This window comes from Mytilus galloprovincialis, chromosome 9 (assembly GCF_965363235.1).
Source record: "Mytilus galloprovincialis chromosome 9, xbMytGall1.hap1.1, whole genome shotgun sequence".
Taxonomy (NCBI): Eukaryota; Metazoa; Mollusca; class Bivalvia; order Mytilida; family Mytilidae; genus Mytilus; species Mytilus galloprovincialis.
Genome location: NC_134846.1, coordinates 85,397,551 through 85,419,701, shown reverse-complemented (window position 1 = coordinate 85,419,701; position 22,151 = coordinate 85,397,551). Strand labels below are relative to the sequence as shown.

The 22,151-nt window shown below is 33.8% G+C and overlaps 1 protein-coding gene across 1 annotated transcript in view; it reads right to left on the bottom strand.

Annotated features, from left to right (window-relative positions):
* Positions 1–316: 316 nt before the first annotated feature.
* The window catches only part of LOC143046218 (uncharacterized), a 32,129-nt gene continuing 10,294 nt past the window's right edge, over positions 317–22,151 (bottom strand). Inside the window, exon 3 of the mRNA XM_076219259.1 lies at positions 317–637. Within this exon, the coding sequence (XP_076075374.1) occupies positions 363–637 (275 nt within the window). The 3' untranslated portion in view covers positions 317–362. The remainder of the gene's footprint in view (positions 638–22,151) is intronic.

The following is a 22,151-nucleotide window of genomic DNA, read 5'->3' as shown; positions in this document are numbered from 1 at the left end:
TCTAGATTTCAAGATAACTGGAATTGTCAAAATAATAGACAATCAAATGTAACACTGGACAAATTAGACGCAACAACACATTATCATTATTAGTTATAGAATGAAATACTCAGTTAGATTTCATGTATCTTCAAAAGGTATATACTAGGATGTGATTTTCAACCCTCACCAACTCCAACAATGACAAAAAGCAAATAATAAAAAAAAATAAACAAAACCAATCGAACAAACTATCTTTGTAATGAAGAATCGATGTTTTTTGTCTAGAAATCATACATCCTTCAACTGATTCATGCTATAAAAAACAAATTAGAGACTGATAAAAATTTCTTTTATTTTAACACAAACATTGAATGTTTGCATTAATTTTCAAATGATTTAGGGCAAGCCATCCAGGAAATACGAGCTCCCCACATTTTTGTTCCTGCAAATGTGCTTATCTTTAGATTAAATCCAGATTTAGAGAGGTTGCTAACGCTAGTAACCAGTCGAGAATTGGTGTTCTTCGATGAGTCATACAGATATAATCCGTACACTAAGGCTGGAGTTGCAGTAAATGGCGGGTTAAAAGTAATGTATGCTGAAGCTGGAAATTTCATCTCTGGATAGGCATGCTCTCCAAAGACTCCAGACTGACCTGTGTTAAAAATAAAATTTTATATAAAACACGTGAACTCATAGTTCTCCAGATTTCAAGCTACTGTAAGTGTATCACCAGTGCAACAGGAATTTCTAAACAGGTGAAAATGTCAATGATTGGTGTTACCTTGACTGGAACTTTATTGTGTTACTTACACATGTTGTCAACTGTGTTAATTTAACTGGTACTAAGTCATGTTATTTAGACTGGTACTTAGTTATGTTACTTTGACTGTTACAAAGGAGATTTGCTCACACTGATAATAAGATAGTTTATGAAGACTCACACTTATTGGGTGTTTGCTTACACTTAGCATGTTACTACATGTAAGTAAAGTCAACAGTAGTATACCGCTGTTTAAAAGTCATACATCGATTGAGAGGAAACAAATCCGGTACAAATATTGGTTTACTTGAACTCGTAATTAAATTGTTTACTTGCTTTACAGCTAATACATTAATGCTAGCAAGACAAATCTTTGTTTGACTTGCTAGCTTTGCTTGTATCAATGTTTGCTCAAGCATGGCAATTAAGATAGGCGGGGCTTCAGCTTGTATACATCATACTTAAATGTTATTGGACGTTATGTTTGAAGTTAAGGACAGTCACACTAAATTTTAAAACATCACAAGATGACAAATATAAAGCGCAATCGTAGAAATGGAAGCCTAAAAATTGTAGTTGTTTTTTTCTCGAAGATATGCATTTTTTTTATCATCCAACTGAAAAGACTGTCGTCAAGTACTTTTATAGTCTCGATTACCCAGACGCATATTTAAATATAGCGTCTGGGGTGATTAACCAGACTGGTCAAATATTTATAGGGGCGTAACAAATAATTAAATATAGAACATATATATAAATAGCACTTCCGCTATCCCCAATATCTTTTTTTCTTTAAACAATAGTAAACAGTGTAGTAGTAAATGTACATGTATATATGACATTCTTGTAGCTTACTCTATGTTGATCTATGTTGGCCAACTTGCTGATGGGAAATTTTAATGCAAACGTGAAGTCAAATAAAATAGAACTACTGGGGGGAAAGAAAAAACATTTCACACGTATTCATGTTCTCAAAGTTCTTGTCTGAAACTGAATGATTTATCAACATGTAATAAAGATCTAGAGTCAAAATTAAGCTTTAATTGGCCGTACTTTATATTCAGATTTCGGATATTTTTTTCGTTGATTAAAATTACTTTATATATAAAGTTTTACTCTTTTTTCTAGTCATGTTTTTATCTAATTTTTTATTGATCACTGTACTTTTCTAGTTTTCGGTCGGTTTTTTCACCCCTGGTTTCCCCATTACCTGGGTACCGCAGACGGCGGCACCTAAACGCCTGCCTCGTTTTATTCTGAGACCTAGTTACGGCCCTGTGTAAATATTATAGCACTCGTCATAGGCGGACCCCCCCCCCCATTTTTTTCGTAGGAAAAATGTGGTTGATTATATCGGGAAACACAGCATGAGTGAGTGTAGTTCCCCTCCCTAATGACAAGTTCTGGATCCGCCACTGTTCGTGTATAGAGAATACCAAGCTCTCTGCACGTTTAAAAATGAGTCCCTAGGTGGACCGTTATACCTAAATCTATATTTCTGCTTCAATACAATATACCCTTATTTTTTAGTGAGTCATAATTTCTCCAACCTGTATTCCGAACGGACTATAAATAAGAACCTCCATTTTATAATTATTGTTAATTTCTTTTCGTCCTGAACATTATCATTATTTACCACAAGACGATAAAAAAGCAACCCAAGATCAAACTATTCTTATATTAGTGTACCAGTCCATTGTTTCTCTCATCTTCATACTATAAAATACCACCATTCTCCAGCTTCTATTCTCTATTCTTTGTATTGTATCAAATCGTCCTAAACATGCATGAAATATTTGTCACTGGACATTAAGCAATCAACCATCAGTATAGTGTTTCACCGTTAGTCTCTATTCTTTAGTTTTTTTATCCATTTTTCTTTGCTTTGTCTCATTATTCTCAGTTCCTTTTTTATATATATATCTGACGCACTTACCTTACAAAAAATCACACATCAAGCTACGTCTATGTAAAGAAAAACATCTCATACAAATACTAAGATTGCATATGTAGAAAAACTTCCTTAACAAGTATAACTGGCATATCAGCGAGATCACACAATGAGCCAACTCAATTTCCATTTACAAAATTAACTGATCTTAAAACTGCAAACGACAGAATAGTCTGAATGTTTCTTAGCTGTTACACCAATAATTGCCTAATCCTTTTGGGAAGAAAATATTTAGGAACCAACCTTCACACAAAACCACTTTGCCTATGTAGCCCGTATCCATGGAGAAATACAGAATTTAACCAGTTAGTCATGAAACCCAATACTCTTTGAATGCATGTTTGAATCATGTACATGGAAAAGATGGAATGGTATTTATCCCATACTGCATAGTAACTTGTAAAAAAAGATAATAACTTATGATCAAAAGTGTATTCTACTTCTCCAACTCTTATAATTTCCATCATGTATCAGCATGCAATAAAGGACAGCTTCACAAGAACAATAGCTTCTGCTGTGAATCTTTTATATAAAAATAAGGAAATTGGTATGATTGATCGCGAGGCAACAACCCAGCAGAGTTCAAATAACATGGATATACGCAAATGTGATCACTGCATGGCCTTCAATATTAAGAAAACTCCCTACCATATAGTCAACTATTAAAGGGCCCGACATGAAAATTAGATACAATTCAACCGTAAACACTAACTGTTTAATTGTTCATATGATTTTTAATTTGTTAATACAAATCTTATTTCTCTAACATATCTGACAACAATGAGTTTCTTGATATTTGTTCCATTTAATCAATATACGTCTGTGTATTTTTTTCGCTTTGTGGCGGCTGTCAAAATAATGTATACCCAACATTGTTGGTACTGTGATCTATTTATACTGATTGATGCTTCAGTAATTAAAAAAAATTCTTTCAGTTTGAATCTTGTTTATGTTTATAATACAATGATAATCCTGAGTATTACATTTTTTTTTAATTCTTCACATTTTACAAATAATATCTGTGTCCATAAATCATCATTGGTTTGTCTACAAAAGAAAGTAAATATTAAAATCATATCAATTTTTAGCCATAGCATATATATATTAAAAACAAATTGTTTAAAAAATCACCATAGAAATATATTGTATAAATTATTGTCCTGGGGCAAGCTGAATCCGGCTTCAGGGTGCAAGATTATTTCGCTGCGTTGAAGACCCGACCCATTGGTGACATTGGGCTGTTTACTGCTCTTTGGTTGGGTTGCCCAGTGTCTCTTTGACACATTCCCTGTTTGTATTCTTTATCCAAACCATGCATGGATTTTTCTCATTGTTGAAGGCCATACAGTTGCTTATAATTACTCACATTCAATTCATTTGAACTTGGGTGGATAGTTCTCATTGGTATTCATACCGCATCTCCTTTTGTGTAATGTTGAGCTTTTGGCAATTTTATCTTCAATTTTTGTTTTAGTCTACATGATAAACTCTTAATCATAATTATGTCTACTTTTCGTAATTTATGTCATTGGGTTCACTGGTTGCTGCCTCATTGACACCTCTGTTCATTAATGCTGAATATATTGTTTAACTGTCTTTCGTTTTGCAGAAAATCGAATGTATAATTTCATTATGTAAAAAATGGCATCTTCTTGATACACTTTGTTTTTCTCTGAATGTGTACATCATTATGTATCTCTACTCCCCCCCCCCTTTTTTACACATATCAAAATGCAAATCCCCTTATTTAGATAGATACAACGAACTTATCTTGGATGAAGGTGATATTTCATAGCAGTTTTCCATCAAGTATTTATAAAGTGACGATACTACACATCCACCCAAAATGTATTTATAACTACGTACATGACCGTTCGAGTGGTCCCAGTCAACATAACAATTAACATTTATTGTATAATTATAAACTCGTTTTCGTTGCACGGACATGCATGAAAGAATATAACTACTCGGTGTATCAGGTTGCATTGCAATTTATGTTACAGTGTGTGTTGTTATAACATCTTACCAAGGTTGGATGTGCTGGTTTTCCCTTCGCGTCCATGCCCATGAAAGCCATGCTGTATGGTGTTTTCCATGAATTGTATGTCGTCACAAAAATATATAAATAGCATTCAACAACAATCGGTACACTCGGGCTTTGCAATAATATTATCGTCATGTCATTTCTTCCGAAGTCAATAACCAACTTCTTGGTTATTCGTCTTGGACATTATCTCTTACAACAAGTTAAAAAAGCCGATACTATTCCGAATGTTATAAATTACCATTTTTACATCACTTCTCATCCAGACGCTCTACTTTGAAAAATAAAGCGGCTGGATGATCGAGACTAGTACTTTTAGTAAAACAAAAAAGCTATTCGAACACACCTACGCTGATTAAGTGATTCGAGTGATTCATAACATAGGTATTTCATTTGACCCATATATTTCATCTTTTAGTACTGTGATTTTTTTATGTTATAACGTCAACCTGTAGCTTTGCTATATAAAAATGATAGAATCTGAAGCGAGATGATGTATCAAATGTTCTTTCTTTGTACGTTTTCAACACAAAATATTCATCTCAAACACACCCTAATAAAGAAGGTGCACTTGATTTTCTAATAAAAGGGATAAATTAATTAGGGGGGGGGGGGGGGTTACTTAATTATTTTATTTATTATGTCTATTGTTATTGAATATTGCGCACTTTGTATTAATTTTTCCTTGTAAACCTTCAAACTGATTATTTGTTTATAGAGAAGGCGATCAGTGCTTTCTGTTATGTTTACTTTAGTAAGAATTTTTTTAAAAGTGAATAGAAACAAATAAAATAACAATTTTCTTCTCAAATACGAAGTGTTTTATTGTAAAAAAAACCCAACCATTTGCATAAGTTTTTAATTTATCTATTACATAGTTAAGCAGAACAGTTAGATATCAAGTCGACGACATGGTTATCTATCAAGTTGGATGAAGAAAATACTTCTCTTTTTTTTTTTAATTAATACGGACGGAGAACATATCAATCTATAAGTTTACTTATTTCCGTGTCTGTCCTTCCATTACGTGACTCAAGAAAAAAAAATCAAAAAATTGGTAACAATTGTATCAAAAAGAGAAGATCGAGCGAACCTTCTTATGTTAGGGTGTGTTTGAGATGAATAATTTGTCTAAAAAACGTACAAAGGAAGAACATTTGATACATCATCTCGCTTCAGATTCTATCATTTTTATATAGCAAAGCTACAGGTTGACTTTATAACATAACAAAATCACATTACTAAAGGATTAAATATATGGGTCAAATGAAATACCTATGTAATTAATCACTAAATCAGAGTTGGTGTTTTCGAATAGCTATTTTGCTTTTCTAATAGTACTTGACGAGAGTCTTTTCAGTTGGATGATGAAAATGCATATCTTCGAGAAAAAACATTACATTTTTTGGCTTCCATTTCTACGATTGCGCTTTATATTTGTCATCCTGTGATGTTTTAAAATTTAGTGTCCTTAACTTCAAACATAACCGTCCAATAAAATTTAAGTATGATGTATACAAGCTGAAGCCCCGCCTATCTTAATTGCCATGCTTGAGCAAACATTGATACAAGCAAAGCTAGCAAGTCAAACAAAGATTTGTCTTGCTAGCATTAATGTATTAGCTGTAAAGTTAAGGTAGAAATAATCCACAATGCTTGTCAACATAAAAATGGCAGCAAACCATATACACTTCCTACTTTGGGATACCATAGGGCATATTTTGTTAATAGTTGACAAAAAGGTAAAACATGCTACACAGTATGCTGAAGTTTCTCATTGACAACAAAAATTGATTTTAGAAGTAACCTTTTCGAAAAAATTGTTTGCGTTCCTATGGGAAAGAACTGTGGGCCTTTCCTTTCCGACCTCTTCTTATGTTCATATTAGTCAGAGTTCCTTCAGACACTTCAAAGGCAAGAAAATTAAAGAAACTAGATCTTTAATTTCACATAAAAGTATACTCAAGACATTCTTTCGATTATCAATCCAAACGAATCTGTTCGAAATCCATTATTATATCCCCATGAACTAGATATTAAAGAAACAACAGGCTTGACCTCTGTCGCAACAATGTTTAGACTTATACCTCGAATTTACTATTTCACTGTTCCGGGTCATTTCAGTACCAGAATATATGACAAACGAGACGATTAAAAATAATGAATTTTCCCAACCTTAGTAGCAATATCCCAACTTCCCCTGCATATGGGATATATATTTCCAAACTTATTCGGTATTAAAGAGCTAAAAAAGACTACGAATTCTGTGAGCATGTCACACATTACCTGAATTATTTATGCCATATTCAAAACGTTTGGGAGGGCAAATATACAAACAATATTTGACAATAAGACGCAGAGCGGTGAAAACCTTACTTGACACACCCTGTCATGCATGACCTGCAACCGTTTATATTACATATGTGTACTGGTATATCAATACGAATTTGATTGATTTTGGACGTTTAGGTTGATTTTGGAACAATCAAAAACAAAACAAAAGATGGATTTTGTAGGTGTTTTATGGCTTCATAACTAATGTGATCAGAGCGTCACTGATGAGTCTTATGTAGACGAAACGCACGTCTGGCGTATTAAGGGGGTTCGCGGGTCTAAATCATATATATAGGATTTCTCTATATTTTTCTATAAATGAACTTTATCTTATAGTTAATAGAAAAATAAAATAAAAAAATGGGGTCACCGTTCATTTGCGCTCACAATCTGCCTTCGAAAGAGGCATACATCTTTGTAAAAGTGGTTTATTTCTGTTGAACTAATAGGAGAAATAAAGGTAATATCGAAAATAAAAAAAGAAATTTATTACAGAATTCGCTCAAATTTTACAATAATTTAGTTTAAGTACAGCATATATCGCAATTATATAAAAAAATATAGATCACCGATGAGTTAAAAGAGATATTTCAATTTTAAAGCCAAGAAATGGCATTTTTCCACTAAAGGGAGATAATTTGGAACTTTTTCAATGATGTTTACATTTTAAAAATCATCTGGGGCCAACACGAATTAATTGTTTTGAATGTTTTTTGTAATATATGATAAAGTAACAACTACAAAAGGTAATAAATAAAATTTGTAATGAAAAACAAATGTTTAATTTTTTTCTGAAATTGTTATACCCTCGAGCCTCCTTAAATTAAAATTTTGGTACCTTTGATAACTAGTATAGCAGTTCAATTTTCAAACAGCAATAGGTTTTCCCATGGTTGTTTTCAAGCCAAAATAGGTTTTAACAATACTGTAGATGTATCGATTGCATGAGGCCGATTTCCGACGCAGCCAATACATCATACGAAAACAAGTAAATCAATTTCAATTTGAAATAAAAACAGAGAGAAGATTCTTGATAACTGTTATGAATATGCTAATGACATCAGAAATATACCTCTGTTTTTTCCTTTAACTTTTCGAGAGATAAATTAACATAGTCTTTACATTTGATTGTGTTATTTGACTACTATTTTTCTAAATATTAATCTTAAAGAAAAATAAAAAGATGTGATATGAGTGCTAATGAAACAACTCTCTATCCAAGTCATAATTTGTAAAGAAAACCATTATAGGTGAAAGTACGGTCTTCAACACAAAGCATTGGATCACACCAAACAGTAAGCTATAAAGTGTTCAGTGTATAAATTGAACTGTCATCTCCCTGACTTGGTACAGGCATTTGAAATGTAGAAATTGGAAGATTAAATCCGGTTTTATAGCTAGCTAAATCTCTCAGTTGTATGACAGTATATTAAGGCAGGTCTCAAAAACATTGTTTTCAGTTTTTATCATAAATACTTACATCTTTGTCTGGTTCTTGACGCTGTGAAAAAATAATCTAAATCTTAGCAAACTTAACTCATCTTTAATTGAATAAACATTAATATTTATAAAGGCACATCTGACTGTTTAACAAGTATATTTCGATCATTTCAATTACAACTATTACCAAACTCTATATGAATCAATAAGAAAGTAATTTATGTTCAAAATGCAACATTCTTAAATCATATAATATAGGATATAGCCATGACGACAAGCAAACATGGCGATTTCATATAAAGATAATCTTGACCATTGTCATCTATTTGTACTGAATGCATGCATGTTGTACTGTTACAACATGTCCCAAGCTAGGGTAGGGTTAGAATCCCGCTATTATGTTTAACCTTGCCACATCATGTATGTATGAGCCTGTCCCAAGTCGGAAGCCTGTAACTCAGTGGTTGTCGATTGGTGAAATTAAGCCATTCGTCCTGTATGTATGAGCCTGTCCCGAGTCAGAAGCCTATAATTCAGTGGTTGTCGTTTGTTGAAATTAGGCCGTTAGTTTTCTGGTGTGAATTGTTTTACATTTGTCATTTCGGAAACTTTTAAGGCGGACTATGCAGCATGGGCTTTGCCCATTGCTGAAGGCCATACATTGACCTATAGTTGTTAATTTCTGTATCGTTTGGTCACTTGTGCAAATTTGTCTCATTGACAATCCTACCTCTTCCTTTTTGATATATATATATATAGAAAGATTATTTCTTTTACAGAACATCTCCATAATTCCTTAACTGAAAGATAAAACCGAAATACGTAATTTCAAGAGAGCAACCGAAGACATATTCCTGATCGAAAATTTCTAGGCACTGACTGAAAACTCTATGTGTTAAAAAAAGTGCCATAAGTTAAAGTGCAGAGAAGGGACGACTCTCTGCAAACGACACGCACAATTGACTTATATTATCGATTATTCGAGTTAATTGGACATTTAATACAGGCAATTTGTGCAGTGAACATCACATGGACAGTCGAATGATTTTGATGAGGTTATAACATAAGTAGAAATATACAGTTGAAATGGTCATACAATGTATATATAAAAACCGAAATTGTTATTTATAATTTTTTGCCGGGAATATACAAATATAACATCTTTTTCAACTGCTTTTTCCTGGGGGCTACTATCGTACGACATGAACATTAAAAATTCACAACTCGTATATTAATGTCGTTTAACAGGTCGAGAACTCTAGATTTTCTGACGTCAGAATATATTTGCATAGTAATTTCCAAAACACAAGGCCAATATAGCCTTGAAAAACTGACCAATCGACTCAATGAACTACAATGCATTGTGGGTTACTACGAGTAAACTACTACTTAAAACACGTGGAATTAGTGGGGAAACAGTCAATTAATATATTATGTCTGGGACTCTCATTACCAAAGTTTTAATTCTGCAAATATATTTAATGTAAAATATATAACGTAATCTTCAATTTGCATGCTCAGATTAAAAAAATATTGTTTATTGGCTTCACGATTCGACTTTCTTTTTCGCCTTGCAAAATAGTTAAACCGGTTTTGTGCATTGTTTTGAATTGAACCTGCATTAATTTCACGACATGACACAGTGAAATATCCAATGAAGTGACCACAGTCCAGTAAGAAAATCATTTGAGCTCATTTAAACCTGTATAATGTCATTGCAAAATCATTTCTGCCTAGAAAAACACGAAACTTTCATTGAAACACTTCTTTCTGTACTGAATGTGTATTTTTTTTTATCAAGACCAGAACTAATAGTAAGAACATCATAATATTCAGTATGCTAAAAAGAAGTGTTATGAAAGCGGCAGGGGCGGGTCCAGCCATTTTAAAAAGGGGGGTCCTAACCCTGGACAAAAGGGGAGGGGGTTCCAACTACATGTCCCCATCCAAATGCACAGATCGTCCAAAAAAAGGGGGTCCATCCCCCGGAACCCCCGCCCCCCCCCCTGGATCCGCCGCTGAGCGGGTACGGTATATAGCTCAATACATTTGTTATAGATTCATCCATCGAAAATATCCGTTTGTTGCTAATTTTATCAAAAAATATACCTCAGAGGTTTTTTTATCGTTCGACTGCTGTCCTGTTGACATATGTAAAATATCTCCAATATTCAAAGTCTCTGGATCATAGTGAGTGCCATATTGCTTATTATTTTTTTTTCTAAAACGTGCTTTGTATATAGAAATAAGAAGATGAGGTATGAGTGCCAATTGAGACATCTTTCCAACAAAGACATAATTTAGTAAAGTAAGCAGTCATAGGTCCAATGCTGAAAAGTAAGCTATTAATGACCCACAAATTACTTGTGTAAAACAATCCAAACACAAAAAACACAAAAAACAAAAAAACGGCCCAATTAAATATATAAAAGGACAAGAAATCTATCCCATCAAAAAAAAAAAAAATACATTGTATAGGAGCCTGTATTTGAGTGGTTGTCGTTTGTTTATGTGTTACATATTTGTTTTTCGTTCATTTTTTTATATATAATTAAGGCCGTTAGTTTTCTCGTTTGAACTGTTTTACATTGTCATATCGGGGACTTTTATAGCTGACTATGTGGTATGGGCTTTGCTCATTGTTGAAGGCCGTACGGTGATCTATAAATGTTCATTTCTGTGTCAGTTTGGTCTCTTGTGGACAGCTGTCTCATTGGCAATCATACCACATTTTCTTTTTTATTATAGATCCAACGCTGCAATTTTCACAAAATATATCAAATTTTCCACCTTGTCGCACATACATATGGATAAAACCATTACAGCTTATTTCCTAATGCATGTAGAGCAAAACTTTGGTTAGCTTGCTTGCTTTGTTTGTATATTGTACAAAATATAAAATATACAAGTTAAACTATGCCTATATATATATATTGTATAAAGATATCAAACTAATTTTCAAAGCTTGCATAAACAACTATACAAACAAAGCAAGCAAGCCAACCAAAGTTTTACTTTGCAGGTTTAAGAAATCAGCTGTAATGATTTTATTCAGTTTGGCAAATGTCCGAGCCCGTTAAAAAAAGAACAAACTGAAACTACAGTTGCTGACTTCACTACCTTAAAAAAAAGGGAACAGTTTGGAAGTCCCATATACTGAAATGTGACCAACAAAAATACTTATAGATTTTGTTAACACTGCCATGTATGTAAATATTGCTTCGCCTTTTTTACGAACACAAAATTCCAGGATCCCACATTTGCCTTTAATTATCTATACGGACATTGCTGTACTCTTGAATATCAGCACCGGCTGTTATCGACGGTTTACTTTACACCAGTAAGTTTGTCTCATGGGTAATTGTGTTTTTTCGCTGTTATTTCGTTGCTTCTGGTGGACAAACACATGAAATCTCTGTGACATCATCAAACATGTTAATGGCTATATATCGGGTAATTCAAACCATTTTTTCTTCGCATAGAAACAACTCTTCGTTAATCTGAGCATGGAAGTAATACTTTATATCACGAACTATAAATGAGGATACACAAAATGAAAAACTAAGCGAAATTGTGAATCCCGCATTGCACGAAAAAATGTGTTGTATTTCAGTAAATAACACGTGTTCTTGGTTGATTGTAAACACGTAGTAGTCCATCATGCATTGTGACTCATTTAGTGGATTGGTCAAAAACCTAGGTCAAAATAAATTGCGTCACATGTAAATAAACAATTACATGTGCGAGAACATAAGTATGCTAATTTATGCATTTCCATATAAGGTAGTGGTCCCGACCTGTTTAAATGATTTAGAGTTTTAATTCGAGTCAAAACTTTAATTTAGTAGAAAATTATAATTAATATTGAACTTTTGCTTCAGTTATCAGAAGTAAAACTGTTAAAAAAAAAACCACAATAGAGAACGAAGTCAACCAATTCACACATACTATACCATTACATTTCTAAAGTGATTGTTTTCAGTTTATCTTGCATATATTTGAAATACACAATTGATAGTGTAAATACACAACTAAGACACAAACATTGAAGAGCGCTGAAACGTGTGTCTAGTTAGTTCAGAGACTGCAAAACAAAACGTTACAGTAACATTAACGGTACCAATTTTTCTGCACCAGATGCGCATTTCGACAATACATGTCTCTTCAAATGTCATGAGTCCGAAGTGATTTTCTCGATTTACCTTCAACAAAACCGATTAAAGTCGAAACCCAAAGATGTATAAGAACCGAAGCAGTTGCAAAGATATATCTATATGACCGTAAAAACCCAAACATTTAAAAGTAGCCAAATCTATTTAAGGACAACTTTGTCAGGGTTAGTTGAAAATTTAGTTTCTTTATAATTTCAAAATAAAAATTTATAGACAGCCAATTTTCTAATGGATTATTATATATCATAGTCACTGAATTCTGAACTGATGAAACATTCATGGACTGAAAGTCCCATAGTCCACAGCTTTTGATTTTGCCATTTGATTAGGGACTTTCCTTTTTGAATTTTCCTCGGAGTTCAGTATTTTTGTTATTTTACGTTCCATTTGTCCTTCCTTACAGCCTTTTTGAAAGAGGTTTTGAGTTGATAACACTCACATTTGAATAACGCCTTAAGGTTAGAAAGCAATTGAAAAGGCTAAACAAGACATATAGATAAGATATCCTACAAATATAATTGTAAATTAAACAACTCTCCACAAAAGACAAAATGTCAAAGAAATTAAGGCTATAGGTCATCGTACGGCCTTCAAAAATGAGAAAAAGCACAAAACTTACATTCTATTACCATTTCAGAATAACATTGTCCGCGAATTCGAATGAATCACGCTTTAAAATCGCAAGATGATTTTCCTTGATCAGCTTGAGAAATAAAATCATTTTTTTTTTTTTTAAATATTCATGACATTTTGTTTTAAAATTTACAGTTATATAATGACGCGAAATATCTAGATAAAATTATGAAATTACAATTAACCTTTGAAATATATAGCATATATCAACAAATATGTCAAAAAACTAATAACTTAAACATTAAAGCATTATAATTTCTTTCAACTTCCAAAAGACATCGTGAAAGAATCTATTAATAAATAGTATTTTACTCACCCTGTTTTATCTGTTCTTTGATGTAGTGTTTTAGCTCCCTGTTTAGTTGTGATGCATCAACACTACCAATCATCGTTGCATTTAAATGGTCAGGTAGGGCAACCATATCTGCAATTTGGATAACCAACAAAGTAGCTAGTAAAGTTTTGGTGTACATTTTATACATTTTGACGTGATGTACCTAATTTGAAATTACAAATTTTGCAAGATACTTATATAGTTTTGTTTATACGTTTTAGCTGGTTTTCGGATTTCCTATCTGAAGTTTCCTTTTTCCTTTTCCCGTTTTTGTTTTACAATAACAATTAAGTCCAGTAGTCAGCACATTTTTAATTGACCTGAATTATCATTGATATGGTCATAATCTTAAATTAAATTTAAATTTTTCTAACATCTGTGTTTGGCTAAACCTTTCGGAATCATGGGTCTTTGATAGGCCTTTTAACTCTTTTTAAGTCGAGCGTTGCTGATCAGGCATGTAGACGGAAAGTACGTCTGGTATACAAATCTTGAATCCTGGGGCATATGATGAGTTTCTTAACAATATACTTTTTTAACATTGCAATATATATTATATATAAATCAGGTCTCAGACAGGGAATATACTGTGAAATTTCCGGTTTCGAGTTTATATCTACCGACCAGCAGGCATATATTACGGTTCCCAACTGTCTTAATATTTTTTTAGTGCAGGTATTTGTTTTAAAAACATTCAAGCAGAAATGGCGATTATTTATTAAAAATAATATTAACCATGGTCATCTATCTGGACTGTATGCATGCATGTTGTCCCGTTACACCACTGTCCTAGGTTAGGGGGGGGTTTTGGATCCCGCTATCATGTTTAATCATGTCACATCCTGTATGTATGAGCCTGTCCCAAGTCGGAAGCCTGTAATTGAGGGGTTGTCGTTTGTTGAAATTAGGCTGTTGTTTTATATGTTTGTTGATATATTGTCTTAGCTCCCTGTTCAGTTGTGTTGCATCAACACTACCAATCATCGTTGCATTTAAATGGTCAGGTAGGGCAACCATATGTGCAATTTGTATAACCAACAAAGTAGCTAGTAAAATTTTGGTGTACATTTCATACATTTTGACGTTATGTACATAATTTGAATTACAAATTTCGCAAGATACTTATATATTTTTGTTTATATGTATAAGCTGGTTTTCGGATTTCCTATCTGAAGTTCCCGTTTTCCTTTTTTCGTTTTTCTTGACAGTAACAATTAGTCCAGTAGTCAGCACATTTTTATTGACCTGAATTATCATTGATATGGTCATGATCTTAAATCAAATTTCAATTTTTCTAACCTCTGTGTTTGGCTCAACCTTTCGGAATCATGGGTCTTTGATAGGCCTTTATATTTTTTTTTAGTCGAGCGTTGCTGATCAGGCCATTGTAGACGGAAAGTACGTCTGGTATACAAGTCTTAAATGATGGGGTATATGATGAGTTTCTAAACAATATGTATATTTTTAACATTGCAGTATATATTATATATTAATCAGGTCTCAGACATGGAATATACTGTGACATTTCCGGTTTCGAGTTTATATCTACTGACCAGCAGGCATATATTACGGTTCCCAACTGTCTTAATATTTTTTTCAGTGCAGGTATTTGTTTTAAAAACATTCAAGCAGAAATGGCGATTAAACATTAAAACTAATATTGACCATGGTCATCTATCTGGACTGAATACATGCATGTTGTCCCGTTACACCACTGTCCCAGGTTAGGAGAGGGTTTGGATCCGGCTATCATGTTTAATCATGTCACATCCTGTATGTATGAGCCTGTCCCAAGTCGGAAGCCTGTAATTGAGTGGTTGTCGTTTGTTGAAATTAGGCTGTTGTTTTATCTGTTCGTTGATATATTTTCTTAGCTCCCTATTCAGTTGTGTTGCATCAACACTACCAATCATCGTTGCATTTAAATGGTCAGATAGGGCAACCATATGTGCAATTTGGATAACCAACAAAGTAGCTAGTAAAATTTTGGTGTATATTTTATACATTTTGACGTTATGTACCTAATTTGAAATTAAAATATTGCAAGATACTTTTATATTTTTGTTTGTATGTATTAGTTGTTTTTTGGATTTCTTATCTGAAGTTTCCTTTTTCCTTTTTTTGTTTTTTTTTTTTACAATAGCAATTTAGTCCAGTAGTCAGCACAGTTTTATTGACCGGAATTATCATTGATATGGTCATGATCTTAAATTTTTCTAACATCTGTGTTTGGCTCAACCTTTCGGAATCATGGGTCTTTGATAGGCCTTTATATTTTTTTTTAGTCGAGCGTTGCTGATCAGGCCATTGTAGACGGAAAGTACGTCTGGTATACAAGTCTTAAATCCTGGGGTATATGATGAGTTTCTAAACAATATGCATATTTTTAACATTGCAGTATATATTATATATTAATCAGGTCTCAGACATGGAATATACTGTGACATTTCCGGTTTCGAGTTTATATCTACTGACCAGCAGGCATATATTACGGTTCCCAACTGTCTTAATATTTTTTTCAGTGCAGGTATTTGTTTTAAAAACATTCAAGCAGAAATGGCGATTAAACATTAAAACTAATATTGACCATGGTCATCTATCTGGACTGAATGCATGCATGTTGTCCCGTTACACCACTGTCCCAGGTAAAGAGAGGGTTTGGATCCCGTTATCATGTTTAATCATGTCACATCCTGTATCTATGAGCCTGTCCCAAGTCGGAAGCCTGTAATTGAGTGGTTGTCGTTTGTTGAAATTAGGCTGTTGTTTTATCTGTTCGTTGATATATTGTCTTAGCTCCCTATTCAGTTGTGTTGCATCAACACTACCAATCATCGTTGCATTTAAAAATGGTCAGATAGGGCAACCATATGTGCAATTTGGATAACCAATAAAGTAGCTAGTAAAATTTTGGTGTACATTTTATACATTTTGACGTTATGTACCAAATTTGAAATTACAATTTTCGCAAGATACTTATATATTTTTGTTTATATGTATTAGCTGGTTTTCGGATTTCCTATCGGAAGTTTCTTTTTTCCTGTTTTTGTTTTTCTTTACAATAACAATTTAATCAAGTAGTCAGCACAGTTTTATTGACCGGAATAATCATTGATATGGTCATGATCTTAAATTTTTCTAACCTCTGTTTTTGGCTAAACCTTTCGGATTCATGGGTCTTTGATAGGCCTTTATATTTTTTGTTTGTCGAACGTTGCTGATCAGGCCATTGTAGACGGAAAGTACGCGTGGTATACAAATCTTGAATCCTGGGGTATATGATGAGTTTCTTAACAATATATATTTTTTTAACATTGCAACATATATTATATGTTAATCAGGTCTCAGACAAGGAATATACTGTGAAATTTCCGGTTTCGAGTTTATATCTAATGACCAGCAGGCATATATTACGGTTCACAACTGTCTTAATATTTTTTTCTGAGCACGTATTTGTTTTAAAAACATTCAAGCAGAAATGGCGATTATATATAAAAAATAATCTTGACCATGGTCATCTATCTGGACTGAATGCATGCATATTTATTGTCCCGTTACACCACTGTCCCAGGTTAGGGGAGGGTTTGGATCCCACTATCATGTTTAACCATGTCACATCCTGTATGTATGAGCCTGTCCCAAGTCGGAAGCCTGTAATTGAGTGGTTGTTGTTTGTTGAAATTAGGCTGTTGTTTTATCTGTTCGTTGATATATTGTCTTAGCTCCCTGTTTAGTTGTGTTGCATCAACACTACCAATCATCGTGGCATTTAAAAATGGTCAGATAGGGCAACCATATGTGCAATTTGGATAACCAACAAAGTAGCTAGTGTAAAATTTTGGTGTATATTTTATACATTTTGACGTTATGTACCTAATTTGAAATTACAAATTTCGCAAGATACCTATATATTTTTGTTTATATGTATTAGCTGATTTTCGGATTTCCTATCTGAAGTTTCCTTTTTCCTTTTTTTGCTTTTCTTTACAATAACAATTTAATCCAGTAGGCAGCACATTTTTATTGACCTCAATTATCATTGATATGGTCATGATCTTAAATTAAATTTGATTTTTTCAAACCTCTGTTGTTGGCTTAACCTTTCGGAATTATGGGTCTTTGATAGGCCTTTATAACTTTTTTTATTCGAGCGTTGCTGATCAGGCCATTGTAGACGGAAAGTACGTCTGGTATACAAATCTTGAATCCTGGGGTATATGATGAGTTTCTTAACAATATATTTTTTGAACATTACAATATATATTATATATTAATCGGGTCTCAGACAGGGAATATACTGTGACATTTCCGGTTTCGAGTTTATATCTACTGACCAGAAGGCATATATTACGGTTCACAAATGTCTTAATCGTTTTTTTCAGTGCAGGTATTTGTTTTAAAAACATTCACAATGCTGCATGTTTATATCGGCCGCATTTCTTCTTAACTAAAATTTTGCAAACGTTGTGTGGCGTTTTTTTTTAAACGCTATAAAAGTTGAAACAAATACATCGTTTAATTAGTCTTTACTGACCCTGTTTGAACTTTCAATAATGAATTCTCATGTTGTCGGTAAATATACGTTTACAAACGTAGAAAAAAAAATACATCGTTAAATTAGGTTTAAGTTAGAAACAAATGTAGCGCTTGTACTAACAAACGACAAACGACAAACTGTAGACGCATCTTTAGCGAGTGCATAGTTTGTCAAAGTTTATGTAAACTTTGCAGACGTATGTTAGAAACAAATGATCAAAACATATGTGGGCTTAGCCGTTTGCATCGTTTGTGTAAAGCTAGGTTCACACTGCCGATCAGACCAACTCGATCAATCCCGATCAAGACAAATTTAGCGATCGGGAAACTGGTCTGTCTCAAGACAAGAATGTTCGGGGTGGTCTACCTTGGTCGTCATCGATCTGACTTTCTACCCGAGAGTTTTTGACATGTCAAAAACATTTGAGTAAGGATCGAGAAGCCAGTCACTCGAGAAGAGATCGAGAATTCGTCGAGCAGCGATCGAATTGATCGGGAAAGGATCGTGTAGAGATCGAGTTTGGTCGGAATACAAATAGTTTACCGATCAGTACTCGATCATTTCGATCTTTGCTCGACTAATATCCGATCATTTCCCGATCATCGACAACCTGTTTGATATGTGGTCAAAATTAATTCGACCAATGACCGATCGCTTCTTGATCACTGCGACTTCTATATTATTTTCATCCCAGACCAACTCGACAAATACCCGATCTCTACGCGACCACATTCGATCACTCTTCGATCTCTACTCGGCCATACACGAGTATACACAACTGCTACACGATTCTCTAAGAATGTGTGCAGTTCTGATTAACTCTCATAACTTTGCTTCTGCAAAAACATATTGTCAATATTTATTTTAAACTACACAAATTCCTCCATGTACAGTACGCGTCTGTACTTTTGCAATTAGGTGTAAAAAGAGAGAACATAGATACCAAAGGAACAATCAAACTCAAATGTCAAACCGACACAGCCATAGCGAAAAACGAAAGCCGACGAGAAGACAAACAGAAGTCTACATAAAACAACATAATAAAAACTACAAACTTAGCAACACGAAACCCAATAAAACTTGGGATGATCTGAGGTGTTTCGGAAGGGAAGTAGATTCTGCATTTTGGCCCCAGAGGATTTTTCAAATATGAAAGTAATTGTGCATTAAAATTCATTATTAGACAGCTGATGACTAATTTAGCCTTCAACATTAGTTTTTAAGAACATCAATATTATATTTTAGCTGTTTATTGGGCTGTTTTTATTTGACTGTCCGTATTTTCCGTATGTCCAGACATTTTTGTGGTATAAACATAAGAAGATGTGGTATAATTGTCAATGAGACAACTCTCCACAGGACGCAAAATGACACAGATATTAACAGCTATAAGTTATCGTACGGTCGAATGTTTACAAACGCTTTTTTCATACGCTTTTTGATACAATTTTATCAAATGATTTTTTTTTAAATTCGTGATAGATATATGTAAACAGTTTCAGAAAAGGTATCCTCAAGGGGATTAAAATTCTATTGTTGGCCAAATTTTGGGAAAATATGTGACATCTTTATCCCCTTTTAGCAATATTTTTATTAAAAATGGCAGGTTGTTGCCATGGATACACCAACAAGAAATATATAGAACCATTCAACTACTAGGTATCAGATCTTTATAAAAAAAATACTGATTATATACATATAAAATTGAGAATGGAAATGGGAAATGTGTCAAAGAGACAACAACCCGACCAAATAAAAAAAAACAGCAGAGGGTCACCAACAGGTCTTCAATGTAGCGAGAAATTCCCGCACCCGGAGGCGTCCTTCAGCTGGCCCCTAAACAAATATATATTAGTCCAGTGATAATGAACGCCATACTAATTTCCAAATTGTACACAAGAAACTAAAATTAAAATAATACAAGACTAACAAAGGCCAGAGGCTCCTGACTTGGGACAGGCGCAAAAATGCGGCGGGGTTAAACATGTTTGTGAGATCTCAACCCTCCCCCTATACCTCTAACCAATGTAGAAAAGTAAACGCATAACAATACGCACATTAAAATTCAGTTCAAGAGAAGTCCGAGTCTGATGTCAGAAGATGTAACCAAAGAAAATAAACAAAATGACAATAATACATAAATAACAACAGACTACTAGCAGTTAACTGAGATGCCAGCTCCAGACTTCAATTAAACTGACTGAAAGATTATGATTTCATCATATGAACATCAGGCACAATCCTTCCCGTTAGGGGTTTAGTATCATACCATCATAAAATATATGAGAAGAACATAACCCGTGTCATGCCAACAACTGTTTTTAGAATAAATGTGTTTAGTTCCGATGCAAAGACCTTATCAGTGACTCAATATTAACGCCAAAATATGCAATCTTTAATGACTTGACAACAGTATCGTAATTATATCCCTTCTTAATAAGTCTATTCAAAGGTTTTGTAAGTTTCTGAGGTGAATACTGACCTCTTTGTGCTTTATAAAGAATATTTCCATAAAAAATGGATGTGAAATACCTGAACGTATTAGAAGTCTGCATGTTGAGCTATATTTACGAATGATGTCTTTATACCGATGATAAAATTTAGTAAATGTTTTGACTAGTTTGTGATATCGAAAACCCTGGTGTAATAATTTTTCAGTAATACATAAATTTCTCTCGTTAAAATCAAAAACATTGTTACATACACGAGCGAATCGTACATGTTGAGATATATAAACACCATATGCACATATTTGACACAGTAAGCTTAATTTGTAAGAAAGCAAGGAAAAGTGGATGGTAATATTTAACTAAATTGCTATCTAAAATCAGTACTAATCCAGTGACAAATCTCATTTTGAAGAAAAGAGCAATAAAACTCCCAAATCAGCGTGCTACTTTACTTTCAGGAATTTTTTATAACCATTGGGGTCCTCTTTGTTCACCTCCTGCAAGTCTCTCATACTTTTGATTTTGGCATTTTATTAGGGACTTTCCGTTTTATATTTTCCTCGGAGTTCAGTATTTTTGTGATTACTATTTATACTGCCCACACAGTGGTCGCCTTGTCAGCCATTGCATCATCTAGATTTTTCGGCACCCTTTGCTGTTCATCCCCTTTTGTTTTCTGCGCTCTCTTCAAGCTCCGTCACAGCTATTAACCTGTCTATCTGAGCTCTAAAAACCTTGCCAAACAATCCAACTGCTTTATTTCCATGTAGATATTTTATATGTATAATTTTACTCAGACCTTCTGTGAACTACTGAATCTAACCAAATAAACGGAGAACGTGTCCATTGGATACAGATAATGCCCCAGCTTGCATATAACGTTATAAAGAGTCATTACTCAAGAACGGTAATAGTGACAACACCCAAATTCGCACTTGATCTGTGTTTTATGTTATTGCGTTTCGTTAAATTTGGTTGAGGCAAAATAAAGTTAGAGAACGGAGACTAATTGTTGAACGTATGCGTACTTACGGACTTATAAGGGTAACACTTAATGCCTCCTCCGCTGCAGCGGGTGATATAAAAAAAATTAGATGTTTTTATACTGAAATTGTACATACCCGACCAATGCCAAACTATCAGTACGACCTCTTAACGATCAATTCGATCTGGTCTGGCCGAGATCGAGCTGAGATCGAGTATAGTTGATTTGGTCTTCCTAGTCGCGTAAAGATCGTGTAGAGATCGTGAATTGGTCGGATTTATCAAATAGGTATTTAATTAGTGGTCGGGTTTGAGTCGTGATGGGGTTGTTAAGGAGTCGTGACTGGTCGGATTAAGTTCGTGTACAGTCGGATAGCAGTCGGGTAGAAGTTATAAACAGGCCCGATCAAGAATTCGATCAAGCTTGGTCGTGGAAATTTGGACAATCGGGATCATAGAGTTGATCAGATCGGCAGTGTGAACCTATCTTAAGAAAGAAATGCACCCGATCAATTACAGGTTTATCT